Here is a 24381-nt window from a genome sequence, read left to right on the forward strand (position 1 = left end):
TGCTTACCTCTGTCTGTCGGCCTGAACGGTGTGGAACCCTTCCACAGATGTGTTCTCATCGGGAATATCCTGGTGCATCCATGATTCAATTAAGTTTAACACCTGAGGTTCCCTTTGACTCCAAGCTATCACTGTTAGCTCATCCATCTTGTTTGCTACCATGACTGGTTTGGTGGTGGGTCAGTAATAGAGAGGCATAGACCTATGAAAGCCAGGCAACAGCACCCTGACTGCCATTAGATATTGAGATGCAATCCTTGGACTCATTGTCAGACCCTACGATGGTGGAGTGATTCCTGGGCTCCTTAGGTACACAACAATGCCTGGCCTCATGTGGCAGGAGTATACAGGCAGTTCATGGAGGATGAAGAAATTGATACCATTAATTGCCCCCCAAGCTCACCTGACCTAAATAGCACAACTAATCCAGTACAACACCTGGGAAAATTTGTTAAATCCATCCCACACCTCACACTCTTCAGGAGCTCAGTGATGCCCTGGTCCAGAGGAGGAGATACCCCAGCACACCATCCATTTCCTCATTAGGAGCATGCCCCAATGTTGTCCAGCTTGGATAAAAACATGGATGCATGAATTCATTTTTCAGTCAAGAGATGCTATCGGATTTTAAAACATGGAACACTGAAATCAAAGTCATTTTAAGTGCATATTCAGCAGCTTCTGGGTGGTACCTGGGACTCTGTCAGATAAAAGTGTTATAAAAATTAATGGTTATGGGATTTGATAAGTGTTTGATTATGTGTCTCTGAATAAAGTACAAATATGATTTAAATAAATTTCCCCAAAAGCAGTTACAGAAATGCATCTCACCTCAAAGCCTCAAATGTTATTATTTTACTGCACATACACAAAATTACACAACTTTATAGCTTTGCTCAAGGTTAAATCCAAAGTGACTGCACAATCCAATCCCATGCTATTTCACATTATGGATACAGTAAATTAAAGAATACACAGTCTTCATCTTTATTATATAATCATGAGTAGAACTATAAGCTCACCAACACATAGTTCGAAACTGTTGCACAAAATCATGTTTGGTTTCCCAGTTGTTCCCAAGCTGCTGACTGGTTTTTTGGAGCTGGGGCGGGACAAGCAGCATCTTTGCCATTACTGTTATTAATGGTTTTTTGAGTTACGTGTCTCCCTCTAAAAATATCCCTGAATATGAACATAACATGACATCCTCCTGTAAGCTGATCACTCTAATCTGGTTCTTCTAGAATGAACGGGAGTGCGAGTGCTTGCCGGGGTATGTAGGTAATGGAGTCCAGTGTTTGGAGAAGATGGTGCCCCCTGTTGACCGCTGCTTGGAAGACAATGGAGGCTGTGACCCTGTGGCGATCTGCAAGGACCTGCATTACCACGGTAAGACATGTGAATGCAGTGAAGCCATGAACTGCAGTGTAGCCACGTGTCACATCTGCTGAGTGGGAGCCATGTTGGCTCCCAGTCCTACTCTATTGCAGTTTCCATGGTAATCAGACTGATTCTAAAGCAGATGACCTTTGTAGCATCTATGTTTCCATGGTGACATTATGGCTAGCATTGTTTATTATAAAGGACTTCCATTTGTTTATTTATTTGTTTTTCTGGGGCTGGTAAACAAATGTCAGCTCTGAGTTGAGCTCATTAGGATTTGGAGCTCGTTAAGGCTTGTTAAACATGGAGCTCATTAAAGGCTCAAAGGCTGTTATTACTTCCAACCTGATCTTCATTAATCAGGGTATACAGATAATTAGGAATTCACCATAAATGATCTGTTCAGAGTTACCCTTTTAATGAAGTTTGTGGGATATAAGCACCTGCCACCCAACCAGAGAAAAGGATTTTCTTCCAAAAATCAAATGTATGCATTTTTTCAGGTCTGTAGTGAAATAAGCTGTAGAGAAATCTGCCCTCATGTCTCTTTCCAGAAATCATGACCTATTTTTTTAAACAAAAATCCTCAAACCTTGAAAAATCCATTTTTCCCCCCACTGTCCACATCCATAGATTGCAAATTTAAAAAACAAAAGAAAACATTACAGTCCAGATGAGGGGGATGTTGCTGACCTTGAAATCTTGCTGCTCTGAGTTCAGAATGATAGCCATTGCCATGCTTGTGAAACACAGTTCATACTAAAAATGACGTCAAACCTGCTGGAGTACAATACATTTTAATGTTGGTTCGGCTCGTCACACAGCTCCTAATCAGGCACTCAGAACATGGCGGCATTGTAGTCATTCTCTGTAAGTTGTTACAAGGCTATGTTCATGTCACAGTTCCCACGAACAAAAAAAATCAATCACAAGCACCCGTAACTGCACGAAAGCCAGCAAAAAAGCACTGCAGGTCATGAAACAGCAGAAATCATTGTTGGTACAAGGAGCTGAAGTTGTTAGAGCTGTTGTATCGTTCACTTTGTGAAAAAGACTAAGCATTCCAAAAAGATAATACACACACTGGACACCATTTGTTTAAGCTTGTGAGGTGAGATTTTACTCTGTTTGCACAGTGGCAGTAAAGGTGTTGATGAGCTATTTCTGTCATTTGAACTTCTTGTCACAGGAACATAAACAAGTTTTTTGTAGAAAAAAAAATAGTCCCCGAGGTTATGTAACATTTAATTGATTCGTGCTTTACTCATCAGAACTTAAACACCAAGTAATTACATCATATTAAAAGAAAAGCAGATGTTTCTACTGAATCTGGGGTTGAATGTCTCTTGGATTTGTTCAGCATCGGATCAAATCGTGTTTTTCACTCGTAGAGTTCATATTTGTTGTACAGAATGGTGCAGAAATCTGAGGGAAGTTAACGTGATTGTCGTGCTTCAGAAAACAGAGCCGGAGTCTTCCACCTGCGCTCTCCAAAGGGGAGGTACCAGATGAACTTCAGTCAGGCCGACGCCGAGTGCAAGGCTGAGGGCGCCACATTGGCTACCATTAAACAGATGGGAGACGCACAGCAGGTAAACCTACCTACTGAAAGGGTTTACATAAAGATATCAACAGGTCGATGCACCTGAGTCAAATATGTGGTATACCTATGAGAAAAAAGGAAAATGAAATAAAAGTTTGTGAACCTGCACCAGCAGGGTTTTTCTACAGATTCTGTCTTCATTATAAAGACACACCCCCTTCACGGTCAGTTAGGCTGACGGGGAAGCATTCAACAGTTTTCAAGAAAAGCAGCAAAGCAGCCAACTCAAACCTTTGTTAGTGAAAGAGTACTTGAAAACAAAAATGTCACGTCCTTTTCGGCGCTCTCAAACTCATTGAGTAGCATGCCACATTTTTCAGGAGCTCTGCAGGTACTACAGTTTTTTAACACTAAATGACACACTAAAAATCACCTGCACGGCCAATAGAAAAGCTTCTTCACTTCAGCTGTATTAGAACCTGAACTGTGAGCAGTGCATGGTAACTGTGAGACGTTATCAGATGGCAAATGTTGTCCATGGCTGTGGTCAGATAATCTGTTTTATTTTAAAAGGCCCCTAACTGAGTGAAGTGACCAGGAAGTATCTGCCATAATGGTAGTTGTTGAATTCTTCAGATATTCAGAAAAGATGGTTCAAACGGGAAGAAGATAATGATGCTGCACAGTTCAAAGTGACACACTAGGAAAAAGAAACTTTGTACCTTTGTGGGACTTTATGCAACTTATGAAGTTGCTGCTTTGTGTGATTTATTTAAATGTTAAGAATAAATAAAGATAAAACTGAATTAAAGGTTCAGTATACTTCAACCTTGCATTAGTTGTGTGTTGATTGTAAGCATTGCTGTGTTTCCAGCCTTTAGGATTATTAATAACTTGGCATCAGTCACAGAAAACATTAACAAACGCTGGAGTTACAATGATCATCTCTCTAGCAGGAAGAGAAAATACGAGCTGACAATTTGACATGTCAGCTAAAGCCAGAGTGACTGTCTGTGGGTTTTGTGGTATTATTAACTGCTGTTCTGAATATTGCTAAGCTGGAGTCTTGGACTTCTGCATTTGGATCTTTACTCCCACATTTCCTGACAGTGACATCGTATCATTTCATTTAATAAGCTGCCTTTGCCTTTTTCTTTCTAATTTCAGCTTTGAAAAGATACTTTTTTTTTTTACCATTTGTGTGAAATAACATGGTCAGGACACATGGGGTGTTAAGATGTGCCTTTTGTAGTTCACCTTCAGGATGTTGTAGTTTTAACGCAGCACACTCATGCCAGCAACAAGTCCAAGTCCTCCTTCACACTTTCACTCGACCTCATGACAGTTTCCATCATGGTAAAGTGGAGGAGGGAACTTTCTGGATTTTTACCCCACAAGCCAAGGTGCCCTTTAACTGATTCCCAGACAGCAGGAGGAACGTTAGATTAATCACAAGCTTAAAAACACACGCAGGATGTGAGTTTTCAGTTTTCTTGTGATATTTAAGATATTACCAGTCACTTCAGGAGATTTTAGTTTAGTTTTAGTTCAAGGCAGAAATGTAAATCAAGCTTTATCTCAAGACTTTTTTCCCTGGCCCTGACAGCTCGGGATGCATCTGTGTGTGGCTGGCTGGCTGGACGGGGGGAAGGCGGGATACCCGACCCGCTACCCCTCGGTCATGTGTGGAGACAACCACGTGGGTCTCGTATTGTACAAAGAACCCATGGACCAGAGCAGCAAGTATGACGCCTACTGCTACAGGCTCAGAGGTGAATCTGTGTGTGTGTGTGTGTGTGTGTGTGTGTGTGTGTGTGTGTGTGTGTGTGTGTGTGTGTGTGTGTGTGTGTGTGTGTGTGTGTGTGTGTGTGTGTGGACAGAAGCAGGTCCTCCCTGATCTGTACTCCCACTTTAATGTGTTGTTTACTTTGCATTGGACTTTAATGCTGTTGCTCTGTGAGCCATGCTATCTTCAATGATTCATAAAACAGCGAATAATGAGGTAAAAAGCATAAAGCACAACCGCGGAAAACAGTCATTCTGAGTCCTAGGCTGGAGTGTGTTAACCTTGAGTCACAGCATTGGCTCATGTACATGCTTAACTCAAGGTGAACATACTGAGCTGATTGAATGTTCAGCTCACAGTTTGTAAAAAACGATTTTTGTGTGTGCAGATGTCTCATGTGCGTGCCCTCCTGATTACGTTGGAAATGGAGATTTCTGTAACGGCGTCCTGACCAGCGTCCTTGCAACGTACAGCAACATCTCCATCTTTTACAAGGTGAGTGTTTTGGGTTGAGGAGACGAACGCTCTCTCTGGTTTGAAGATTAGGCTTCAAAACGTCTGATAAAGTTGGATCACTGACCCAGACGCTTCTCTTAGTTATAGCTTTAGCTGTCTGTTCAGGCTGTTGGAGTCTCTCTCTATTCCTCTTCTCTCCTCTTTGCTCCATCCGTCCCACAGCTGCTACCCATTAGATGCCTGTCCCTCCCTGAGCCTGCTTCTTCTGGAGGTCTCTACATGTTAAAGAAAAATGAAGGAAAGACATGGCTTATAATTTGCTAACAAAAATTCATACTGAGAGTAATACTGCATTATTGAAGCAATATTGAAAGTATTTATTCAGTACTTAACCATGATGCCCAGCTCACAGCATCTGTTAAAAGTTTCTAGTAAACTATTAACCAGCTAGCTAGACTCACAAACCAGAATCATGAATAAAAACACTATTTTCTGTTGACTAATGTCACCTTAGCTGATGTTTATCGCCCAAAAAGGAGCTCCATAGATCAAATTTTTTAGGGTCTTAAAGCTTTTGTTATGATTTCCCTCCTCTTTATGACAAATATAAGCACCTAAAATGTTAATGTAGCCACTGTTAATTGTGCGTTAGCACCTTTTTAACAATCAGGGTCTCAAAATCTATCATTGAAACTGGCTCAGTTTTGTAGTTGTAAGCTGCTGCTGTCTGTATTGGCCCAATACTATTGGGGCTCCACGTGGAAAAGAGCAGCCAGAGTAACTGCAAACATTGATTGTGAGTCTTCACAAAGATGGAAAACGACACAGGAAGATGGCGCCTAAACTAAAATCAGTGGAGGCACGGCAGCAGGAGTAATCAGGAGGTACAGAACGAGCCGAAGTGCCTCTAATCAGAGCCCCAGGAGTGGCCCTGCTAAAATGACTCCACTAACAGCGTGCTACTCGATCAGTCTGCAGCTGAAAAACACACGGGCCGCTGCTTCAGACCTGGCAGCCATCGCTGGAAAGCAGAGTTTCTGTGACAACTCAGTGCCCACTGTCATTCAGTAATGAAGACAGAAAAAAACTTTCAGCACATTTCAAAGAGACCAAAGTGAGTCACCAGTCAACTGTCTCAAGCTGCGTTGCCGGCATGATTAAATCTTTTTCATTTCTATTTTTAAAGGATTTCAGGGTCAATAAAAACTAATCTGAATTCATCATTTAATGATATCTATAGAGCTTTAATAGATCTATAGACATCAAAGGGAACAGCTAATAAGTCAAGGCTCAGTTTAAACACATAAAAAAAAGCCATGTGAGAGGAAATATGTTCAGCTCAGTTATGAAAAATTAAAGTTGGTTGAAAATTGTGTGTTTTGTGTCACAGAAGGAAAAAACTTCAGCTGTGTTTCTCTGATGAGGGAGAGGGACCCAAATCTAACATTTTCATATTTTAAACACTAAGTTTAGAAACTCTAACTTTAACCCTGTAACACTAAGTGTTTTTGGCACCTCAGAAGTGTTATTGCTTTAACATTAACGTTACTATATGTCTTTGTTTAAGATAAACTTTAAAATTGATAAATTGTTTCAATTGTCAGAAAGTTCAATGAACACAGTTTTCCAGTCAAAAGAAAAAAAAATTCTGGCAATTTTTTCATGGTTTAGGTTTTACTGGATTAAATCAAATACATTTAATTGTCAGGTAACATTTTGTCCTTATTTATTTACTTATTTTTTAACCTTTCGTTTTTGCTTTCCCATCTTTTGAATTTCAACCAGCTACCCCCAGTACAGTTTATACAATATATGCAAGAGCTTAGATGGAAAAAGGGAGGAGTCTCTCCCAGCTCTAACTGCTCCCTCTGAAGGCATGCTTGCCAGTCAAACCTGTTATCAGCAGCTCTTCCCTAATCTGTGTACTTGGTAACTAAACTTGGTCCCAAAGGATCTGTTAATTTTTTAGGCTAGAGTCACTTGTAAGACCCTTTGAGGGATGTTAATAATGTGTAATAATACACAGGTTTTCACCTTTACAAGGTAGACGTTTTTAATGCAGGATATTCATCTGATATTCATCAAATCATCTTGAATGTATAATCTGAAACATCAAAAATGAGCAGAGAAAAAGCCTAAAAATATAAACCCAATTTGTGAGTCCACAGTTGATCCCTCTGCTGTCTCTGCCGAAATTCCCAACTGTGAAATCTTAGATCTGATCTTCTGTTCTGCTAATCTCACAGGAGACAAAGAGAAGAACAACTCCTCTCTCTCCTCCCTCACTTTGATGACCATATCATACAACTATGACATTTATCACTGTATTTTAACTCATCCCATTTTGCTTTTCTCTTTCTCTCTCTCTCTCTGACCTTGTGCATACATGATTCAAAGCAACACTAAAACCACATTTTCTTATCTTCTGTGTTGTACTTTAACATGATCTATCATGAACTCCATAAAACATGAATATATTTTCCTTCATGTCTCATTCAGTTTATGCTATTTTACTTCAACAGGATTTATCATCAGCTCAATCTCACAACTATCCATTTCATCATTTCATTACTTCTTTTATTAAATCATACATGTTAAAGTCAGACATTCTCTGAATATTTGCTTAGTTATTCTGACAAATCACTAAAGGCTGTTTCTCCTTCGGACAAGATCTGGGCTTTGCAATGTTTACACTCTTCATTGGCACAAAAAAATCACAGCACAGAAGTGCACACACACACACATCACAGTAAGAGGTTAGGACTCAGGTATTAGAAACATTTAATTCTAATGATTATATTCTCATTTAACTATTTGTGATTATAATATAAGGAAATCTGTATCATTTTAATGTTCTGAGATGTCTCTTTGTCTATGGACAAAGAGGAAATTACTTCATGCTGAAACTCACCTGGATAAGATCCAGGCACCTTTCAAAATAAAAATAAACACACATTAAATTCTTGTTCATTGTTCATCATAAATTCTTTCACTTAAACTTACCGTTGTGAATATTTTCCTAACGAGTCAAATAAAAAACATTTCGTAGTTTTCTAAAGGACTGTGAGATTTTAAGAAAACAGATGTGTCACCTGCTGAAGATAATGAGCTCTGGAAGAAGTCCAGTTAATGAGAAGAGAAGGCAGCTGCTTCCAGCTGAACAACACAGAGGCTCAGTGTCCACTGATCTACCTCAAAAAAAGATGTAGGAGGATTCAGTTCAGGAATGTGGCGCTCCACAAAGCTACAGATCTCCTCCGGTCTTGTAATTACAGAGAAACTGTCAAAAGTTAAAGCTTAGGACATATTTATAAAGTTTTTATATATATATTTATTCTATTTTGCTTAAAGCTGGTTTCTGCTGACAACACAAAACCTGACCATGGCCTTTTCTACTCTTCTGGCTTCCTGTCAGTTTCAAGTCTTGTCATCTCTTCAGCCCCATGCGCCCTTTAACCTTTTCATCAACAAGGAATTCGTCTTTTTCTGTTTAAAACACAAGTGGGAATGTGGCGTCTTCTGGCAGAACATTTATAACACAAAGGATCAAGAGCCTCCAGGGGCTAATGAATGTAACTTTCATGCCCATTTCCATAGCAATGTTGTATTAGATTCGTTTTCAAGTCTCAATAATACCAAGATTCAGTTCAATTCAACTTTATTTATATAGCAGCAGTTCACAACAACAGCTTTATACTGTAAGGTAAAGATCCAGTCATAGGACCTGGCGTCCACATATGTGGACATCACATTTTGGGTTATTTAGACCAAAATACTCAATTTTGCTCTACAAGCACCTGATATCCACTTACAAGGACATTATACTGCTACTGTTCTATCAAAATTTTAAACGAATATCCTCATACGTGGTTCTCATTTTACTTAGAAACAAAATTAAGTAAAAAAAAAAAAATCTGGCAATTCTTTGTTTTTACATTCATCAGGTCCCAATCAGCCCAAATATCAAAGAGAAATAAAAAATGCATGCTGTGGAAGAGTTCGGGTCTTAGGAGGTTAAAGAAAAAATACAATAATCACACAAACCCTTTGAAAGCAGTGCTTGGCAATAGTGGGAACGAACGTTTAACAGGAAGAGGCCTCCAGCAGAACCAAGTTCAGGAGGGAGCAGCCAATTAAGGGTCACATGATCCAGTCCTAACTATAAGCTTCATCAGAAAGGAAAGTTTTAAGCCTAATCTTAAAGCAGGCAAGCCTAATAGCTGAAAACTCTGCCTCCTATTCTGCTGTACAGAACCACAGCTAAGCCTTTTGATTCATTTAAAAAAAACAAACTTTTCAGTTGGAACTATAAAACATTAGGTAAATGGAGTTAGCCCCAGAGATTTCTGAATGATTCACCCCAGGAAAACCTACTATTTTTCAGAGTTCACTACACTATTTGTAAACTAGTTAACTCTGAGCATGTCACTTTTATGACGTATAATTTATGCAGTTATCTGCTTATACTTTTTAAGAGTTCATAGAATATGACTGGTTACATTTTACCAATTTTTGTTTTATATGTTTAAAAACAAATATATATGAGGAAAGAGAGACGGTGGTGAGGTGTGCAGTAGGGTGAAATGGGGTCAAGGTGGTGGTGGGATTACATGGGGGATCAGCTCTGAGAGCCGTAATGGACAATATGACAGATGAAGTCAGGCAGGAGTCTCCTGGGACTATAATGTTTGCAGACGACACTGTGATCTGTAGTCAGAGTAGGGAGCAGGTAGAAACCCTGGAGCGGTGGAGGGAGAGGAATCAGTCAGTAGAAGGAAGACAGAATACATGTGTGTGAATTAGTGGGAGACAGGGGTAGCAGTGAAGCTGCAAGGAGTTGAAGGTAGATCAGTTTAAACACAAGGTTGACCATCTAAAACAGTGTATAAGAGAGGCATTGTGGAGACGAGTGTCAGGAGTGATTTGTGACAGAATGGGAAGGCCTGCAAGATGGTAGTGCGATCTGCTGTGATGTATGGTCTGGAGACAAACATACATCACAGCACTGACAAAACGACAAGAGGTCCAGGACCCCCTGTCTGGAGGCAGAGCTGAAGATGCTAAGGTGCTAAGATTTTCATTCAGAGTGACGAGAATGGACAAGATTAGAAACAGTCTTGTCCATTCTCGTGGACAAGATGTGGAGGAGGATGTGGTTGGTGGTGAGGATACTAGAGATAGGGTGAGATGGAGGCAGATGATCCGCCAAAAGAAGGACAACGACCAGGACAGCTCTCTCTGTCCTGGTCATTGTGTCCTTGGGCAAGACACTTTACCCTACTGCCTACTGGTGATGGCCAGAGGGGCCGATGGCGCGATATGGCAGCCTCGCTTCTGTCAGTCTTGTCATGGCCGAGGCCGCCTCAACAGAGAAAGGACTCAAATGCTGGACGCCGAACAGCACGTAAGTAGTTTTAGAGACAACCTTTATTTTCTCAGTAAGTGTTCATAAACAGGAAACTGGAATGTGCGTTTAACAAGTGCAAAATGCCACAACTAAACCAAAGGGGTTTTAAGCAGCCTGGGCTAAGTAAGCAATCTGGTGTTGGTCAGTGGAAATAGCAGTTCCGGGGATTGGGCTGGAGGCAGAGTCAAACTGGGTCCGGGGTTAGGTTCAGAGTCACTGTAAATAGAGTACAGACGTTCAGGTATGGTTCAGGAGGAATATGGGCAAGCTGTTCGTTCTGAATTTTCCTTAGCACTGCGTACTTGCCGCGGGTGGTCTGTAGTGGCGTGGAGGGGTGGGTGGTCCGGGTGAGTGGTCTGAAATTCCTGGTGTTGAGGCAGGGAGGCAGGCAGGTGAGTCGGGTGAACAGCCCGTGGGACTGTCAGGTGGTCCAGCGTCCGGATTGGAGCTCTTTGGCGGAGATTTGTGTCTGGCAACTTGGTGTGTGGCTGTCAGAGAAACACACAATGAGTCAAGGTAGTTTACAAAGCGTGTGCGAAATCACAGTGGTGGCCTGCACTAACTAGGGTTAGCTGAGAATCTGGCGAAGAGAGGTTGAGTGCGCTGGCCTTATGAGTCCCCGGCTTAATTACCCACAGGTGTGAGCAATCAGCAGAATACTGAGGCCCCTCCCAGGGGTGGAGATACCGACTCGGAGGGAGACACCCTGGCACACACCCGGACGATGACAAGTCTGCCCCAGGGCAGCTGTGGCTACAACTGTAGCTTGCCTCCACTAGTGTGTGAATGTGAGAGAGAATGAATAGTGGAATTGTAGAGCGCTTTGGGTGCCTAGAAAAGCGCTATATAAATGCAATCCATTATTATTATTATCCATTTTCTGCTCTTGCTCTTGACGAAGGCGGTCGCACTTTTCTCCTCTCCTCCTCCTCCTCTCCCTTAGCTTCCCTGCTTAGCCTCTTATGTCCTTGTCTAGTCTCGTGTTTTTTGTATTACTTTTCCCTGGAACACTCTCTCACAGTCTGTTCTCTAAAACCTAAAAGAGGAATTATGGATTGGATCAACTGGTCCCTAAATGCAATTGACACCCCTTTCTCAACAAGAAGTCTGGGCTTGGGTGAGCCTGAGTGCTGAAGATATCTACCTATTCGGAACCATGGTAACAGGGTTCTGGCTGATCGGAGCTGGCTTGGCCCTGACTTATCGAAGAATTAAGAAAGCGGAACCGGCTGTTCAAACCCCCACAAGGCTGCCCGCTGGGATTGAAACGATGGGAGAGGCGTGAGTTTCTCAAAATGGGCTCATTGAGTGCAGCACGTATAAGATCTTGGAAAGGCTACGGCTGCTGTGAATACTCAGAATAAGATCTCTGACTGCAGACTGGATACATCTCGGAAGGGCTCGCTCGGAATAACATCTCTGAGCGGAAATTGGATGACATCTCGGGGAGGCACACTGCCGTGAGTTCTCAGAATCGGCTCCTTGAGCACAAGAAATGACAACATCACAGAACGCAAGTATGGCAAAGCTCGCGGCTCTCCAACGGGAGATTGAGAGACCAGAGTTGGACTGTAGAACTGCTTTGAAATTCATATGAGCTGTTCGCACTAAAGTAAAAACCACCATCACTTATGCGGATACCCCTTTGGCGCCAGCTGCGGTCTCAAGGCTGGAGCTGAACAACAACACCCTGATAACGACTGTGTTTAGATTGTTCCTTCCCATTCCATGCAGGCCACCTGGGTTGGCTGGAAGACTGTTTACTTAGCCTAGCAGGGCGAAGGACACTGTCTCAGCTGAACTCTGGACACGCACACACATACATATACACTGATATGCACACACTCATCCCCCGTCCCTTTCCAAATGCCTTCGATGCTTATTCCCTTCCGATGCTGACGGTGGATCAAGGAGACCAGCGCACGCAGGCCCGGATGTACTGTCTAATTCGGCTGTCTCTCACCCTTTACCCACCCCTGTTGCTTGTCATGTGTTTCTTTGGTGTTGTTACGGCCCTAGCTTGGTCTAGGCGTATGATTCTCGCTTTGGGTGCGAGAGGTCCGGGATATTTGAAAAGGGAGTTCTGCGTTGGATTTGGTTTTTTGATTATCTCGCTTTGTCACCTTTTGGAGATCCATAACTTCCCAGTTAAGGTAGGTGAGTGTCCAGCTGAGCTTTAAGTTCCTCCTTCGGGCACTCTTTTGTTATTTTGCCTTTGTTGTTTTTGGAGTAATCCTGGGTGGGGATTAATTCTCTGTCGGGGGTAGGCAATTCAGGGCTCCGGTCGCTGAAGTTCTGCCTTTAAAGTTGCCTCGAGCCCAGCACGCTCCGGAAGATAGGTAGGGCAAGGTTGTCGTGTTTAGGAACTGGGTAAGTTGTTTTTGTTAAGGTGGGTGTGGCGAGAGGTAAGTTGGTCAGCCAAAGTACATTGTGTAGTTGTCTGTTAATTGTCTTGATTAGGTTGTGTTTTCCTAACCCTTCACCATCCCCAAAATGGTTGACACAGCTGCTAGTGTACAGGTGTCTAGGGGCTCGTTTGTGAGCAATAACATTCACCTGGTTCCAGACTTCTGTGAATCCGGTGTTCACAGCTTTTTCAGTGTGTTCGAACGCCTGGCAACTGCACTGCAGTGGCCTCAAGATGTGTGGGGGGTGATGTTGCTGTGTCGGTTGACAGGTAAGGCTCAAGCAGCGTGTTCTGGTCTGTCTAGGCAGGACGGCCTGGTTTATGGAAAGATCAAAAGTGCCGTCCTCCAAGCCTATGAACTGGTACCTGAGGCCTATAGGCAGCATTTTCGAGGGTTGGACTTAGCGCAGGGACAGTCCTATCTTGACTTCGCCAGGGAGAAGGCGAGGCTCTTTGATAGGTGGTGTGCGGCAAGCCAGGTTAATGATGTGGGGTCCATACGTGAGCTTATGCTGGTGGAGGATTTTAAAAACTCTGTTCCTAAGTCTGTGGCCCTTTATTTAAGTGAACAGAGGGCTACAACTCTACAGCAAGCTGCCACCCTGGCAGATGAGTTTAGGCTGACTCACAAAGCAAGTGCTGTAGGACAGGATATCCCTCTGCACTATAGCGCATCCTGGACAGGTGAGAGTGGGCCAGCTAAGAAGGAAAACGCAGTTATGGTGTTAAGACCTAGGCCCAAACTGTGTTTTTTCTGTCACAAGCCTGGCCATGTGGTTGCCAATTGTGTCAAACTGGCACTCAAACAGAAAGCCCACTCAACACAAAAGGGGCCTGTTTTGCGAAAAGTCAGTCGTGGTTCTCAAATTGACAAGGTTGCCAGGCCTAGTAAAAGGCTACATTTGGAGCATAATTGCTCAGTAGTGTCATGTAGTCGGGGTAAGAGGTCAACTAACCCTGAGCTGCCGTTGGTTGACAATTTCCCAGGTCCTCAAAATGACCTGCAGGGGGACAGACTGTGTATAAAACCACCAGTAAGACCCGCAACCCTGGCTAACAAACATGCCTGTACCGGTGACTTGAGGAATCGTCTGCAAAGTGTTTCAGTAAGGCCCACTAGCTGCCTGCTGGGTTCTCCACATGTGATGGTCCAAAGCCCTGGCTATCACATGGGACACTGTTTCGAGGGTCTGGGGCCACTCTCGGTCAATGTTGTGAACCCACTGAGATGGGGTTGGCAGCTTCCGCAGGAAATGCCTAACCGTTGCTATGGGGTTTGGTAGGTGGAAAGCCTGCAATTTGATGATGTGACGGTTACGGACTTGATTAGTAGTTTTGGTTATCATAATCATGTGACAAACCACGGGTTTGTATTTATGGGAGGGGGTGTTACGGCCCTAGCTGGGCCTCCTCCTGAAGGTGCCTGTGTGGGCGTGTCCCACCACCTCTTCTGCCTGAGGTGCCACCTTACCCTCCTGTACAGCTGACTCCCATCAGCAATTAAAGGTATTTAAGCCCAGAGCAGGGTGAGCTCTGGGCCAGAGTGCCATTTGTGTGGGTACAGCTAGTGAGCTGAGTGTTTTGCGGTGTTTCCGGCTAGTGAGCTGTGTTTTGTGGTTTTCAGCTAGTGAGCTGTGTTTTCCTTTTGACATTTTGCATTACTGACCAACGCCTGAGTTTTGTTTGTGTTACTTTTATGGTGATAGCGGCTTGTCCGTCTCTTTTAGTTTAATTACTTCAATAAAACTGTTTTATTTAATTGTTTCGCCTCTTGACTCCTTTTTCTGACCCGGCCACTTTTGTTACTTCCCCCTCCCCGCCTAGACCCCCCAGGGGAACGTAACAGGTGTATTAAGAGTTTTTTCATGTGCTATGTGCAGAGGTGTTTTTTTTCTGTTCTCAAACTGATCTCCCTGTTGGAGCTCAGTCTGGGGGGAGTTATTTTTTCCTCCTTATCTTTCCTCATGTGGTGCATTTTCCATTGTTATACCTCTCTGACCTGTCTTCCCCACGTGATGCTTTGTGTAATGTATGTATGGTCGGAGGGTAAGATGGCGCCGCCATTGCGTGCAATAGGTCGGCAGCCTTATGAAATTTCCCCTTGTGGGACTAATAAAGGTATATCAAATCAAATCAAATTATAAATTGAAAAAAGTCACTGTCCTTTCTCTTTGCAGATGTTGTTGGAGTACAGCGGCACGTCCTCAGAGGGCAGTCAACTTGTCAAGTTTCTTTCTCACAGGAAGGCTGAAGTCACGCTGTTTGTCCCTCATAACACCGGCTTTGCTCCAAATCAGGTGAAATAAATAACACAACGCTTCAGTAAATGCTTATCATTTCTTAGATTAATTAGGGCTGTCAAATATAAGCAACTTAGAATTTTTTTTTTATGCTAAACCTTTACAGTTAATATATATAACTGTAATAAGTAAGTATTAATCTAGTAAAGTAACATAAATAAAAAAGCTTTCCACAACAAATAAAAATCCAGACAGGGAAACTAGTACGAAAATTAATAAAAATATAAGCGTCCCACAGCTTGAGCCCCGTAGACCTCCATCACACAGTGACTACAAACTAGTTAAACACACTAGTGATTCATATTATTCTTTTTTAAGGTAGATTAGGTTTAGATATATTTAGCCTACATTCCTGAATGAAATTTAGAAAATGCCATTTTCTCTTTAACCAATTTAATTTGTGAAACTTTGAGAGTAGTATTTGAAAGCATTTGTTTTATTCACCATGTTTAAAGTTAAAACCATACGGAAATTAAAAGCATTTGTTGCCATATTCATATTAATATAAATGATTGAGAGAATCAACTTTTAATTGTTTCTTATAAAATGTATTAAATGGCAGTGCGTTGTGACACAGCTGTCAGTGAACTCAGTTTCTGTTTTGTTTGTGTATAGTCTTTGTCTGGAAGAGACCTGGAGTATCACATCTCAGCCAATCGGAGCAGATGGCCATTTAAGGAGCTGAATCATCAGACGGTCATCACATCGAGGCTCGGGTTCAACCTCACTGTTACTCAGGGCAACAATGAGGTCAGAGGACACACACACACACACACACACACACACACACACACACACACACACACACACACACACACACAGAGTTCCTCCAGTTTTAGTTGACAAAATATAATTTTGCTGACAAAAATTATTGATAAACTAAATTAACACTGGTTTAATATCAACATGGTGAAAATCCAATACAAAATATGAAAAAATAGCATCACTACTGTTGAAAAGTAATCAGATATAATTACTGAGAGAAAGAGCTGATGAGAGTACCTGTAAGTTACAAAAATGAAATACCTTTGTATTTATTTTGCAGATTGGCTATATTGTACATTTTGTACATATTGTATATTGTACATTTACATCATTGTAGTATTAAGTTTAATACGTTACAGTCTAAGCAGCATTTAGATATATGTATGATCAGTTATGTACTTTTTCAAACAACTTACTGTTACATATCCCTGTTCCTTTTGTTTTGGCACAAGAAAAAAAAATCACAAACACAGCTGGAGTGTTTTTGTCTCCTTCTGACAGCTTGAAACCAAACTGCATTTGTGGATCGTATCCAGAGGTTTATGTTCACTCAGGTCAGCCAGCGAGATGGAGGCTGGCTGTGGAAGCGGAAGTGTTCGTGTCATTTTGTGTTGGGAGTGATAATAAGTCTTTGAAAGCTTTGCTTTGCATTTTGAAGTGCGGCCAAGTAAGCACAGCTCCACAAACTCTGGTGGTGTGCCAGACGTGTTGTGGTAGAGAATAATGCTGATGTTATAGCTCCGTAACCACAGCTGCTTTTGGCACTGTGCTTGTTCATTCTTACTCTCACTGGAATGAACAAGCTTGCTACTGCTGCTTATGTGATGGAGGAGATGCTACAAAGTTCACTATGCAACGAGATAAAGTCAACACACTGAGGGAACATGGTGTGTTTTATTTTTGGTGACAAAGGTACTTAAACAACTTACCTTTTTCACAAACTAACATTACAAATTACTTCTTAATTGCAAAATGTGGTGAATTACTTGAACTCGTTGCGTAGTGAGTTTATCTCCTCCAGTACCTAACCAGCTTGTTAATTTCCCTCTGGGTGGAAGCTTAACTAGAAGGTAGCCTGCTAGCATATTGGTGGTTCATCACAGTCTGGAGTAGAGATTATTAGCATATCAGACACTTATATAAAGGCCGTTTTCTCCACCATCACTTTAGCTGTCACTGCCCTGCTCATTGAAGACTGGAGACATTCTACAATGCAGGCCTCGTAGTTGGCGTGTTAGTTTGTTTAAGCAGTTTGCTTTACATAATTTCCTCAAGGATTAATAAAGTATTCCATATGATATATAAATACCCCCCCCCCCCCCCCCCCCCCCACACACACACACACACACACTGTCTCAATTATTATACCATGCCATTTTTTGTATGCATCATCTCAAAAGCACTGACATTCTTATAGCTAAGCAAATGAACTTAAAATGTACTGCCATGTTTATTGTGGTTGATTTTCGATCCCTCAGAGCTCTAAACTAGTGAATGAGCGGTTGCTGCTGGAGTGGGACATTCCTGCCATAAACGGGATCATCCACATCATTGAGGCCCCGCTGACAGCACCTCCCCCACCGGTGAGTAAGGATGATTTAATGCAGAACAGCTGACGCCTGCAGCATCAGCTGCTCAGCACGCCTGCACACTTGTGAACGGGCATGTGTCACATGTTCACATGACTTCAGCTTTCCACACAATGCCAAAAAATCTGCTTCGTTAACTATCGTATGGTGAAAATGGAAAGCTCATATTTAAGGTTGCTAACTTGTCTTCTCAAACTAAACCCACACAGGGAACTGTATACAGCGAGAGCTGTGTATGATGGAAAGTAAGGAGTAAGCAAGGATTAATAAGTCATCAGCTTTTGTTTAATTAAACTAAACAAAAATATACATATAAACGTATTTCCTTCACAACATTAAAACTGAATTAACTACTAGATGAAAATCAGGTGCCAAATTAAAAACTTTAATCACAAAGCCTTTTTAAGGAGGCAATTAAAAAATTCCCTTTTGGTTGTCAGGACAAAAGTCTATGCCACTTTGGATTTTTCCTTCGGCTTTTGAAAATACTTCAAAGGATTCACACGTTGGCTGATGTGATCTTTTATGACTTAATTACAGAGTGTGTGAATGACTTTCAAGTTAGGCCATGTCCACACTAATACGTTTTCGTTTGAAAATGCATCTTTTTCTCTCCATTTTGGCCTTCCGTCAGCGAAAACTGAGACCTTTTGAAAACAATGACACATTTTAGTCATGTGATGCAGTCAAGTGACCAATTAAACTAAGATAGCGGAGGGCATTATACAGCAGTTGTTTTGTTTGCTCTGAATTTTGACAGCCCTATTAAAGATTAATATCAGTCTGTACATGCTCCACATAGCTTTTCTTCTAATTCTTTAATTCTCACTCGCTTTTGCAACTTTGTACTTTTGTGTTACTCGCAGCAATAACTCCACCTCATTGTTAGTCCATTTAAAAAACTCGGTGGTTTCCTCGACATTTTGCCGCAACGTTTCAAAGAGCTGGAAAGTAAATAAACAGCAGACAGAAATGAGGCAGTTTGAATCGTCTTGCGTCTCATGCATGCGCAGTACTGGAACATAAGCGTTTGCGGCTTTTTCAATGTGGATGAACAACAATGTGAAAACGATAGTGTGGACGCAGAGTGTTTTCAGACGTATACACCTATTTCAAATTTATCAGGGCTGGTGTAGACGTAGCCTCAGTGACTTTCAAGATCACCATGAAATGCACCAGGGCAGGGTCAGAAACCTCCTAAAATGGGGATGATGGATGTAAAAAAATTTTCTCTCAAAGCTTTGAGGAGCCACAGCTCAGGAGCTCGTGAGCAGCATGCCAAGGGTTGCTGTCCTCTGTGCTAGGCGTTAAATACCTGAGACAGTTTTCCTTTCAGAAAATTAAGCACAACTGTTTTAAGTTGGGGTGCTGTGCAGTTGATGGAATAAGTGTGAGTTGGTGGTAGCATCGTTAAAATCTTAGCTTAAACATGCTAAGATTGTTTAGGTCTTAGAACTGAAAATATCATTCATCTAGGCAGCACGGTGGCACAGTGGTTAGCACTGTTGCCGCACAGCAAGAAGGTCCTCAGTTCAATTCCACCATCATGCCGGGGTCTTTCTGTGTGGAGTTTGCATGTTCTCCCCGTGTTTGCGTGGGTTCCCTCCAGGTACTCCGGCTTCCTCCCACCGTCCAAAGACATGCAGCTTTTGGGGATAGGTTAACTGGATAATCCAAATTGCCACTAGGAGTGAATGTGAGTGTGAATGGTTGTCTGTCCCTATGTGTTAGCCCTGCGACAGACTGGCGACCTGTCCAGGGGTTACCCCGCCTTTCGCCCTATGACAGCTGGGATAGGCTCCAGCGCCCCCCGTGACCCTGAAAAGGATAAGCGGAAGCGAATGGATGGATGGAGATTTTGGACGAGGTTAAATTACACTTCGTCCCTCTCGTGTGTGTGTGTGGTATGTGTGGAATGAAGTTCGGGTCCTTTCCCAGAGGTCTGAGAGTTTGAGGGTTCAGGTATATTGACTTTTCCTGGGACTGCGCTCTTCATGGAAAGAGACCTCTGATGCTGGGCTGACGCCACTCTTCCAAACTACTAATGCTCCTATTACCACTTGGTACCACTTTACCTTCCACATCTGCTCCAGTTGTTCCTTCAGCCTCTTCTTTATTTTCTTGTGCTCCTTCCCTTAAGTTGCTGTCCACTTCAGTCTTCTGCTCCTCATTAACCATCACTATGTCTGGTCAGCTGCTTGTCTGCCTGGAACTTGAATTCCTACAGGACCTTATCCATGTTATTGTCAACCATCTTTAGTGGTGGTGCGGAAGTTGAGGACTTGTGTGGTACAGATGTTTCTGTACACTCTACCAGCCAAATCATTGTGCCTCTCACTGTACATGGACTCCTTCAACATCCTTTATTTAGTTTATCCACTGTCACTGTCCTGCACATGTCAAAATTGTCTCGACACTCATATGTAATCTTATTCATCCTAGTTCTTGCAATGAAAATCTTACCATCTTCAGCTCCTCCACCTCCAGCTTGGCCTCCTGTCTTTTTCACTACCATGTTGTAAACCCTCCCTTTTACTATTGCAGCCTGAGGTGGCCATATTAAGGGTTCAGTGCTAGGACGAATTCTATTTATATTATACATGCTTCCCTTGGGCAGTATCATTAGAAGACATAGCACACATTTTCACTGCTATGCAGATGACACCCAGCTCTATCTGTCCATGAAGCCAGGTAACACACACCAATTAGTTAAACTGCAGGAATGTCTTAAAGACATAAAGACCTGGATGGCCGCTAACTTTCTGCTTCTTAATTCAGATCAAACTGAGGTTATTGTACTCGGCCCTGAAAATCGTAGAAATATGGTATCTAAGCAGATTCTTACTCTGGATGGCATTACCTTGGCCTCCAGTAACGCTGTGAGGAACCTTGGAGTCATTTTTGACCAGGATATGTCCTACTGGAGGCTTCTTCCTGTTAAAAGGGAGTTTTTCCTTCCCACTGTCGCCAAAGTGCTTGCTCATAGGGGGTCATATGATTATTGGGTTTTTCTCTGTATCTATTATTGTACGATCTACTGTACAATATAAAGCGCCTTGAGGCGACTTTTGTTGTGATTTGGCGCTATATAAATAAAATTTAATTGAATTAAGGATATCCTACTGTTTAATGTGAGCATTGGTCATGATAACAGTATATATATATGAAATTACAGGGAAGCTCAATAGGCCCAGTTTAACAGCAGAAGTGCTAAATCCTCCTGCTCTCAGAGTGTAAAGAAACATTTTGCTGCACAGAAGAAACAGTTTTTCTCTCTATTGCTTGTTAAAAGTGAGATGAGGCGCTTGCTGTATCGGGAAGAGCTGCAGTTCTAACCATAGCCACCAGGAGGCACCACCACAACCTCCCCCTCTGTTGTGCAGCGCCTCCTGATAGGCTGCCGTGTGTTGTTGCTGGGGGGGTAGTGGCAGAGAGCAGATGGCTGTGTTTAGTTTCTTGGAACAGGTTCCAGGAAATGAAGATTCAATCTGCTGCATTTTCTGTCAGTTAACATCAGAGCTCTGATCAATATTCATGATGTGGGACTCAAATCATGACGACTAGGTCACAATAGAATCATTTGATGGAACCTCTGGCAAAATAACAGCTATTTAATCACCCAAAATCCACAGTGCTCAGTTTAAATCCACTTCTCCACATACTGACTGTGGGCCAAGGTGGTTTCACACTCTCTCATCTCAGATCTTTCGCATGTGCTCAACTTTGACAGTGAAAAAAATGGAACAGATTAATGTCAACCTATTAGGCAAATTTCCAGTTCCATAGTTTGATTCTTGGGCTTTACAAGAGTAACTGTGATTTCAGTTCAAAATAATCCTCATTTATCTTACACTGGGCCTTGGTGCAGCCGATCAGTTTGTCCTCTGTCTGAAGCAAGTTGGTTTAGCTCTTCTCCCTTTATGGTAACATTGTTCTGAATTGCTGGAGGCAAAACAAGGAGACAATAGGGAGACAGAATGCACACGAAAACAAAGGCAGACACAGGAAATATGGCAGAAAGCAAGAACGTAGAAATACAAGGAAGGAACTACAGGAAAAACAAGACACACGGCTGAGAAAGGGGAGTGAATATGTTCTTTTCAAAATCCATATTCCTGCTCTTGGGCTTTAATAGAGTATCTTGGGATGATTTAGAGTTAAAATTTTTATTCATCTTATGGTGAGTCTTAGTGGAGCCCTTCAGTTCACAGTCTGTCTAAAACAAGGTGTTTCAGCTTGTCTCTTCTTCTTGCTCTCTGCTCCCTTTAAGGGTCAACACAGCAGATCACATGCCTCCCTTTGACCTTATCCCTAACATGCTCCTCTGTCATACCAGCTCTCTGCAACATCTCCCCTTATTTTATGGTATTATTATTATTATTATTATTATTATTATTATTATTATTATTATTATTATTATTATTATTATTATGTGTATTAAAACCACAATATGGATATTTATTTTTTTTATTTTTTTTATATTGCGATTATTGTCTTAGTCCTCATGTATCATATTCTGGGTGTTGATATGGCGCCCTGGTGCTGCTGAAAGAACCTGTTTTTACTTTAAGTCAACTTTCTTCTGAATGGCTGGTTTGGACAGCAGGTGGGTGGGGCTTCTGTTATCCCCTTCCTTTGACATAATGCATATCCCAGAGTAAACAAAAGATCAGTATAGATCCATTGAAGCCTGAGCTTTTGGCTCACACAGATCTCATTATTTGAAACTTTTGCCACCTTAAACACTTGAAATGAAGGCAGTTGGACTTCTTTTTGGTTAACCTCTCATATGAGATGTTTCTTCACTTTTAAAACAACTAATGGAGAGTCTCAAGTTTTAAGCCCTTTTGTTTTGCCTCACTATAATCATGTGAGCTGTTAATGGTGACGTGAGTCACTGTGTGAATCCGTTATGAGACATCGACTCATGTGAGTTGTGAACATCCAGTGTTAGGGTCATTATCATTACTCAACAAAAAGTAATGTATTACTCAGTACTCATTACTTTTCTTAAAATAATACAGTTTGTTAATTACTCCCTGGAGAGAGTAATTCGTTACATTATTTCTTTGTCTAATTTCTAAAATGATCTGAAATGTATTGTCTCATAATCAACACCACAAAGCAAAGTTGAAAATGAGCCCAAAGAGACTTCAAAGCGATCACCACAGTGATTCTACTGTAGAAACATGAACAGTTAGAAAGCAGAGACTGCAACCTGACTGTTCATCAGTTACCTGTTGAAGGCTGGCTGTGCTCGGATCCACATACTCTCGGCTTTAATATCACTCTGCTTTTGGTTAATTTTGCATTAGCATGCTGTCTGTGCAGATGTTTGCAAAAAGGCAAAGCTGCCTTATTTTTGTCCTGGACGCAGTTTGCATTTCACCATCACGCCATGTCTTTTTGTGGAAAAAATTAATACAAGTAGTGTCCATATCTTCACTCCCGAAAAGGCGCTCTACCATTTGTGTCCTGCATGCAATCAAATCAGCTGATTGTAACACGAGTGCACAAAAAGAAAAAAATGTTTTTTGAATGTAGGTGCAGTGTAGGTGACTGATTGCTGGTGTCATAGGCTACCACCTTTGTTCAGTGATGATCTCCAAGGGTAAAATAGAAGACATAGTACCTGTGAATAGTGCTAATATAAACCTGTACAGTCTAAGAATGGCAGCTGAAAAAAGATACCGGCTTAAGTAACAAGAAGCAGGTTCAGTACGTCATCACTTAGCTAACAAGTTGTGGTCCAACCTGTTTCTCCCAACTAATGAGCAGCTGCAGCTTTTGTCAACTCATTATCTGGAATTATGCACAAATTTTAAATGTGATTCAGATATTCCACACTAAGAAATACAGGTGAGCTTGAGTTTTATGCCTGCCATTTTCAGGAGTTCAGGTAGAGAAAGGTTCTATTTTTTTAATTCTACATGATGAGAGCTAGCTGTGCAAAAGAAGGGCTGAGTCAAGTCATACATTAAAAAAAAATTTTTTTTTAAAGGCACAATTTGTGTGTATGTATATGTATATGCATGTACAGGGAGTGCAGAATTATTAGGCAAGTTGTATTTTTGAGGAATAATTTTATTATTGAACAACAACCATGTTCTCAATGAACCCAAAAAACTCATTAATATCAAAGCTGAATGTTTTTGGAAGTAGTTTTTAGTTTGTTTTTAGTTTTAGCTATTTTAGGGGGATATCTGTGTGTGCAGGTGACTATTACTGTGCATAATTATTAGGCAACTTAGCAAAAAACAAATATATACCCATTTCAATTATTTATCTTTACCAGTGAAACCAATATAACATCTCCACATTCACAAATATACATTTCTGACATTCAAAAACAAAACAAAAACAAATCAGCGACCAATATAGCCACCTTTCACACTCAAAAGCCTGCCATCCATGGATTCTGTCAGTGTTTTGATCTGTTCACCATCAACATGATGGAGCATTGTCCTGCATGAAAATCATGTTTTTCTTGAAGGATGCAGACTTCTTCCTGTACCACTGCTTGAAGAAGGTGTCTTCCAGAAACTGGCAGTAGGACTGGGAGTTGAGCTTGACTCCATCCTCAACCCAAAAAGGCCCCACAAGCTCATCTTTGATGATACCAGCCCAAACCAGTACTCCACCTCCACCTTGCTGGCGTCTGAGTCGGACTGGAGCTCTCTGCCCTTTACCAATCCAGCCACGGGCCCATCCATCTGGCCCATCAAGACTCACTCTCATTTCATCA

At 41.8% G+C, this 24381-nt stretch overlaps 1 protein-coding gene across 3 annotated transcripts in view; it reads left to right on the top strand.

Moving 5' to 3' along the window:
* Window positions 1-24381, top strand: part of stab1 (stabilin 1) — a 183689-nt gene that overhangs the window by 129125 nt on the left and 30183 nt on the right. For 2 of the 3 annotated variants that reach the window (XM_026167240.1, XM_026167242.1), the window contains 7 exons: window positions 1245-1389; window positions 2842-2975; window positions 4533-4698; window positions 5101-5207; window positions 15160-15279; window positions 15898-16032; window positions 17526-17630. In XM_026167240.1, the coding sequence (XP_026023025.1) occupies window positions 1245-1389; window positions 2842-2975; window positions 4533-4698; window positions 5101-5207; window positions 15160-15279; window positions 15898-16032; window positions 17526-17630 (912 nt within the window). Of the gene's footprint in view, window positions 1-1244; window positions 1390-2841; window positions 2976-4532; window positions 4699-5100; window positions 5208-15159; window positions 15280-15897; window positions 16033-17525; window positions 17631-24381 lie in introns of those variants that run through there. The other variant, XM_026167243.1, reaches the window with a different exon arrangement.

Source organism: Astatotilapia calliptera, chromosome 5, assembly GCF_900246225.1.
Source record: "Astatotilapia calliptera chromosome 5, fAstCal1.2, whole genome shotgun sequence".
Lineage (NCBI taxonomy): Eukaryota > Metazoa > Chordata > Actinopteri > Cichliformes > Cichlidae > Astatotilapia > Astatotilapia calliptera.